Source organism: Curcuma longa, chromosome 13, assembly GCF_044706935.1.
Source record: "Curcuma longa cultivar G26 ecotype Majalengka, Jawa Barat chromosome 13, ITB_CL_G26_1.1, whole genome shotgun sequence".
In the NCBI taxonomy this organism is placed as follows: Eukaryota; Viridiplantae; Streptophyta; class Magnoliopsida; order Zingiberales; family Zingiberaceae; genus Curcuma; species Curcuma longa.
Window position 1 is genome coordinate 9,285,310 of NC_133873.1, and position 7,721 is coordinate 9,293,030.

General features: G+C 42.5%; 1 protein-coding gene across 1 annotated transcript; it reads left to right on the top strand.

Moving 5' to 3' along the window:
* Positions 1–370: 370 nt before the first annotated feature.
* LOC141844107 (non-functional NADPH-dependent codeinone reductase 2-like) lies at positions 371–1,636 on the top strand. The gene is made up of 3 exons (XM_074732108.1): positions 371–738; positions 814–1,237; positions 1,331–1,636. The coding sequence occupies exons 1-3, from the start codon at positions 425–427 to the stop codon at positions 1,553–1,555; spliced, it is 963 nt and encodes a 320-aa protein (XP_074588209.1). The 5' UTR covers positions 371–424; the 3' UTR covers positions 1,556–1,636.
* Positions 1,637–7,721: the final 6,085 nt, after the last annotated feature.

The following is a 7,721-nucleotide window of genomic DNA, read 5'->3' on the forward strand; positions in this document are numbered from 1 at the left end:
GTAAAATATCTTATCAAATCCAGAGAATAGCAAATATTTTATTCGTTTTCTTAGTGTCCATCAATGACTACTTCAACCTGACTAGTCAAAAAAAAATATATTATTTTATTATTTTTTGAGTTGACTTAGTTTCTGGTTACTAATATGTTGTACAATCCATCCTTCGTCTGCTCAAGGGACAAGCTCTTTCGGATCGTGTATAATTTGCGTTCAAGTTACCAATTGCCATTTCCGCCACAAGATGTTCTTCCGCCGCGAGATCTTATCCCGTGAAGCTTCTAGATGCACCGGCCTTTTTCATCGTTTTCCCTTGTATAATTTAATTCTTTTCAATGCTCATTTGGTGAGGCATTAAATGCCTGTTTCGACGGTGGTAACGTGTGTGCTTTATTAGGTCAGTCCCAAGAGGCAGAGGAACAGAAAAATGGGTTCGGTAGCAATACCGGAGGCGAAACTAAGCTCCGGCCATGCCATACCCGTCGTCGGCATGGGGACGGCGTCGTACCCGCCAGCGACGACGGAAGCCTTCCGCACGGCAATACTGGAGGCCATCGCCCTCGGATATCGCCACTTTGACACCGCCTCTCTCTACGGCACGGAGCAACGCCTGGGCGAGGCCGTGGCCGAGGCCATCCATCGAGGCCTCGCCAAGCGCGACGACCTCTTCATCACCTCCAAGCTCTGGTGCACAGACGCCCACGCCGACCGCGTCCTCCCCGCCCTTCGCCAGTCCCTTCGGTAGACAATTCATACGAAGCTTTTTTTTTTTCCCCCCTTTTTTTTGCCTTGTAAAAATAAAGAATGCGTTGTCAGAAATCTGCGACTCGAATACATCGATCTTTACCTGGTGCACTGGCCTGTGAGCATGAAGCCGAAAGACTCCAAATTCCCCATCGACAAGGACGACTTTCTCCCCATCGATCTCAAGGCAGTTTGGGCGGCGATGGAGGAGTGCCAGAGGACAGGTCTCACCAAGTCCATCGGAGTCAGCAACTTCTCTTGCAACAAACTGGAGCAACTCCTCTCCACGGCTTCAATCCCCCCTGCTGTGAACCAGGTAGAAATGCATCCTCTTTGGCAACAGAGGAAACTGGTGCCGTTTTGTAAGGAGAAAGGGATCATGATCTTTGCCTTCTCTCCGCTGGGATCTAATGGAACTCCATGGGGATCCAACAAGGTCATGGAATGTGCTGTGCTGAAAGAGATAGCGCTCGACAATGGCAAGTCCTTAGCTCAGGTTAGTACTGTCCATTTCTTTTTCTTCTGCATATGACTTGGTGTCTTCATCTTCTAACAAGTGTGTGTTTGTGGGTGGTTCTCTAATTGGCAGATCTCATTGAGGTGGTTGTTTGAGCAAGGCGTGGGCATCATCGTTAAAAGCTTCAGGAAGGAGAGAATGGTGGAAAACATGGACATATTTGGGTGGAAACTGACGGACGAAGAGTTGCTGAAGATTAGCAAAATACCGCAATCGAGACAACTTCCTGCAGATAACTTTGTGTCCGTTAATGGCCCTTATAAGTCGATCGAGGAACTGTGGGATGGAGATGTTTAATCGTTCCAAGTTGCATTAGCTTCGCAGTAGGCCTGGTTGTTTCTTTATCAATTAACGATGTGGCTTTTTAAACCTTAACTACACTTGTTCCTGGCAGATAATGTTCATTTTGGGGTACTCGTGAGTTGAAAAATCATAAATAATTGAAGAAACATAATAAATTATATTTTATGTGAGAAAAATAATTCTGGACAGAAACATATCGTAGTTTTGAAAAATGATACACAATATAAAATACTTTAAAAACTTAATATTATTTATTCATTTGGTATCTAATATATTTTTAAAAATTTTGATTTGTATTTAGGGAAATTCTCACATGTTCATAAGGCAACTCTCTCTTCTCCTCTTCTCAAAGGCATGACCATTATCTTAAAGTATCAATAAAGTTTTGATCATAACACCAAATTCTCCCACAACCTTGTCAAGCTCAATTACAAATGGAACATTATTATAAGTTATGCAGGGGCAATGGATGACGTGGTTCCTTTCCGGATGGAGGTCAACAGTCAAACAAAAGTCCCACCTATGGCTAACTTGGCAGAGCTAGTCAAATGGACTAGTGTCAATCTTTGTTTTTTATGAATTCATGAACAAGCTGTGAATATTCCTAAGACACATGGCAACATAAGAATAAAAGAGCAATTATGAAGTTGTCAGACTTGATGTCCTTGAATCCTCTTTTTTCTGCACATAATGCCAAAAAAATTAGAAGAAATGAACATCTATCAGATATGGTCTCCTCATACACTTACATAATGGTTCCTCTAGCAAACAAAAGGGGGCTTCCTCTTCTCCCCGCAAGGAGAGCTCTTCTTCTTCTTCTTCTCCGCTAGCTGGTTCGACTTTAAAAACTCTTATTCTTCTACATTTTTATTTTTCCTTCCACGGAATACTAACTTGAGTGTCGGAGTGGCTTGCCAGGACTCCCCAGCACCATTCTCATCTTCTGTTGAAGTGTATTTCAGATCCTCATCATCCTCTCCCTCGAGCTCCGCCAGGAAGTTGCACACGTCAGATCGTTCGTTAACTAGTAGCTTGACCATCCACGGCATCCAACCGGAACAAATTGGCGTCGTCTGTGGGAAAATTATGCTAAGACGTCGTGATGGTGAACACCAGAAGAACTACCGACAATCGTGATTCCGTCGGCGAAGAGGACAAACAAAACTGGAAATAAGAGTCTTTGGCGAACCGTCAACGAATCTTACTACCTGGCTGACTTCAACGACAGGAGCTCAAAAAGCTTTGGAACGCTATCTACTTGAGCCTTCATTGCATTCAATCCTAATTTTACCATTTTACTTCTCTCTCCTACTTATTTCGTCACTCATTTTGTGAACGTTCTTTTACAAGGAAACAAGATCTACACCGCCCTCTTAGCCCCTCCCTAACGGCTCCACCTTACGACAGATTTGGATTCCTAGCTCCGTGCTAGCGACTCTGTCTCCTGACAGGCCTGACTCTCTCAACCCTCTTAGCCCTTCGCTATCGGCTCCTCCTTACGACAGGCTTGGATTCCTAGTTCCGTGCTAGCGACTCTGCCTCCCAACAGGCCCGACTCTCTCAGCCCTCTTAGCCCCTTGCTAACAGCTCCGCCTTACGAGCTCTCAGGCCCCTTGGATTCCTAGCTCTGTGCTAGTGACTCTGCTTTCAGCCCTCTTAGCCCCTCGCTAACAGCTCTACCTTATGACATGACTTGGATTCCTAGCTCCGTGCTAGCGACTCTGATAGCCCTCTTAGCCCCTCGCTAATGGCTCCGCCTTATGACAGGCTTGGATTCCTAGCTCCATGCTAGCGACTCTGCCTCCTGACAAGCCCGACACTCTCAGCCCTCTTAGCCCCTCGCTAACGACTCCGCCTTACAATATGCTTGGATTCTTAGCTCCATGCTAGCGGCTCGGCCTCTCGACAGATCCGACTCTCTCAACATCCCTCTCGGCTCCACTCGTCACGGGCTTAGCGTTCTGATTTATAGTCTCGAGCTGACACATCTGATTGACTTAGTACCTCAGCAGTTCAGTAATTCAACATTTCAGCAGATCAATAGCTCAGCAGCTTGATAGCTCAACAACTTAACAGCTCAGTAGCTCAACAGTTCAATAGTTCAATAGTTCAATATCACGATAGTCTAGTATCTCGGCCATCTCATCTCGGCCACCTCATCTCGGTCGTCTCATCCCAGCCACCTCGTCTCGACCACCTCGTCTCGGCCACCTTATCTTAGCCATCTCCTCTCGGCCATCTCCTCTCGACCACCTCGTCTCGGTCATCTCCTCTCGGCCACTCTACACACTCGACCATCTCGTCTCGATCATCTCGTCTCAGTCATCTCGTCTCAGCCACTTCATCTCGGTCATCTCGTCTCAGCCACTTTGTCTCAGCCATCTCATTTCGGCCACCTCGTCTCGGCCATTTCATCTCAGCCACCTCGTCTCGGTCATCTCCTCTCGGCCACTCTATACACTTGGCCATCTCATCTCGGCCATCTCGTCTCGGCCACCTCGTCTCGACCATCTCTTCTCGACCACTCTACACACTCGGCCATCTCGTCTCGGCCATCTCGTCTTGGCCATCTCGTCTCAGCCAACTCGTCTTGGTCATCTCGTCTCGATCATCTCCTCTCGGCCACTCTGCACACTCGACCATCTCGTCTCGGCCACCTCGTCTCGGCCATCTTCTCTCAACCACTCTGTCAGCTCAGCCATTCTGCCAGTTGGCAGCTCGACCACTCATCCAAGTCACTCAGCCACTCATCCAAGTCTCTCAGTCACTAAACCACTCATCCAAGTCACTTAGTCACTCATCTAAGTCACTCAGCCACTCATCCAAGTCACTCATCCAAGTCTCTCAGTCACTCATCCAAGTCTCTTCACCATCTCGGTCATCTCATCTCGGCACCACATCTCGGTCATCTCGGCACCTCATCTCAGTCATCTCGGTACCTCATCTTGGCACCTCATCTTGGCCATCTTTACATCTCGTCTCGACATATCATCTCGGCACCCCATCTCAGCACCTCATCATCTCAGCCATCTCACCAGTTCAGCATCTCAACACCAATATGGCGAGCAAGACAGTTGGATCATTAAACATAGTCCAGTCAGTCGGACTACACCTCCTTCGACTATACTTGGAGGATGGGCTTGTGATGCAGGGGTAATGGATAACGTGGTTCCTTTCCAAATGGAGGTCAAGAGTCAAATGAAAGTCCTGCCTATGGTTGACTTGGCAGGGCTAGTCAAATGGACTAGTTGACTTGGCGAGGCTAGTCAAATGGACTAGTGTCAATCTTTGTCTTTTGTAGATTCATGAAGAAGCTACGAATATTCCTAAGACATATGGCAACATAAAAATAAAATAGCAGTTATGAAGTTGTCAGACCTGATGTCCTTGAATCCCCTTTTTTCTGCACATAATGTCAAAAAGAAACAGAAGGAATGAACATCCGTCAGATATGGTCTCCTCATACACTTACATAATGGTACTGCTCTAGCAAACAAAAGGGGGGTTCCTCTTCTTCCCGAGGGGAGAGCTCTTCTTCTTCTTCTCCGTTGGCTGATTCGACTTTAAAAACTCTTCTTCTTCTTCTATATTTTCATTTTTTTTCTTCTATGGAATACTAACTTGAGAGTCGGAGTGTCCTGCCGGAACTCTCCGGCACTATTCTCATCTTCTGTTGAAGTGTGTTTCACGTCCTCATCATCCTCTCCCTCGAGCTCCACCAGGAAATTGCACATGTCGGATCGTTCATTGACTGGTGGCTTGACCATCCACGACATTCAGTTAGAACAATAACTATTATGATGGTTGCAAAGGAATTGAGTAAATACATAAGTATGGAGGAGATGATAGCTAAGTTTGTTTGTTATTATGAGAAGCTACTAGGCATAGCTGTGTCATGCAAAAACCTAGTTGTCGATGTTGGCAGTAGAACTTGACCCAAGAAATTACCCTAGGATAAGTCAAGAAGGCATTCTTTGATATCGGGGATGACAAGGCTCCTGAGTCGGAAGATTATGCTATTCTACAAGGCAATGTAGGACATTGTTGGATCGGATTTACAATGAGCTATCATGGAGTTCTTCACGTTTGATTGTTTACTAAAGTAGTAGAACAAAACATTCAATGTGTTGGCGCCTAAGCATGTTCATGCTCTGGGTGTCACTAACTATATACCTATCTTGTGTTGCATAGTTGTCTGCAAAGTCGTCTCCAAGATGTACAAGTAGCATCAAAGTTTTGATGTATGATAATAAATTTAAAGTTAGTTTTTGTGATCTAATGTGTATGTCAAATATTAAAGTTCAAAATACTTGATAAAAAAAAAGTCCAAGTGGATTAAGTAGACTTAGACAAGGTAGGAACTCCAAATGGATTGGGAAACTATACATTTGGCAAGGATGGACCATTAATGGTTTTGATATAAAGTTTGGGTAAAACATCAAAGGTTTCATTAAGTTTCAATTTTGTGTCAATTTTTAGAAATCAAGGTGTATATTTTTTAGAAAACTATTTTTTCCTTATAGATTTTGACAAAATTATAATTGTATGATATTTTGTGATAATTTAAAATTTATAGAATTATTTATATATTTTTTATTTTAAATTGTTAGAGCATTAAAAGCGTATTTTATTGATTCAAAGAATTCAATCGTTTAACAAAGAGGTGATTGTCAGGAAAGATATCTAGCATAGTACAAAAGCATTTTGAAGTTTCAAATATAACTAAAACTTGTAAAATTCCATCCCATTGAGATATATAAATCCTTATAACTCTAGTATACTTAGGGAAATATTAAAAAAACCTTTGTAGTTTAGAAAGGAAAGACCTTTGATTAAGAGGAAGGTTAACGTTCATGGTGGAACTCTAGATCTCATAAATCCAAAGTTGAAGATTTCTAAAAATCAAAAAATTTTGGAGAAATATTGGGGATGATGATTAGTAAAGAAGATTGTTGATGCAATAATTAAGGGGAGACCTTTAGTTTAGGAGGTGAAATATGCTTTATGGGGGAGGTTGATAACCGTATGTCATACTATGGTTAAAATTTAATTACTGAACCCCCTATTCTAGTGCAATATAGAGTTGATCTGGATCATCTTGCAATGGTGAATGACAATCTTAAGATTAAGTTTTAAATGGGGGTTTGTTGTTTGGGATGCTAAGACTAAAGATAGCAAAATAGAAATAAATACAATTGATAGGAATGCAAATTCGCTAATCTATAAACATAAAGAAGTTAATAGAAACCTATATAACATTCAAACAAAACAAAAGTAGAAATTAAAAGATTTAAAATACATTAACAGAATAAAAAATAGTGTAAGAGGAATTAAATCAAACACATTCAAAGAAAAAGACTAAATGAAACTAAGTGTGGGAGGTAGTGGTCTTGTTAGATTTGAGGGTGTCCTAAGGCAATCGCCTTATGGTTACACTATTTATTAGATAAATATCAATTCACTATTTGAGTACACATTTCATATATGTTTGATTGTATCTTAAACTCAAATACTGAATGCCTACAATACGATTTATAGCATGAGAGAATTTGTGATTGGATCACAACTCGTGAGCATCTCTACATGTGCAATTTTGAATATATTGAAATTATCCCTAGTCGAGGAATTGATGAGCACGTACGCCATCGATTCTGTTGAGACTAGTACGTTTAAACTCCTTGGTTAGCCAAACAGCTGATCTCACTGCTGGAGACATTAGATGTTGAGAGTTAAACGTGGATGTTAGTTAAAGGTAACTAGTTCATTGGATCAAAATGACCTGCCTTGAGATTTCATATGGTTCTATACATATGTCAATGAAGATCTCAATGCAGCTTAAGTGTGAGTTTCCTTTAACTTACGGTATTCAAGTCACCTTGGTCATGGAGGTTTATACTTTGAAATCTTAAGCAAACATCTTCGAGGAGGTGTAGAGCCGAGATGATTGGGTATAAGTAGAAGTGTCCGAAGGTGTTTGAATAGCCCACAGAGGATTCACCGCTCCTTGGAAAAGGTGACGTATACCTTGCGGTCGCTTATCAGGATTGTTACTAAAAGTCTTTGGCCAAAGCATTACATGTTAAGAGTATGATACTCTTGGACACATGTACAAGTAACTTGAATCCACAGGACAAGAAAGCTAGCTTGGACTAGGTGTGAC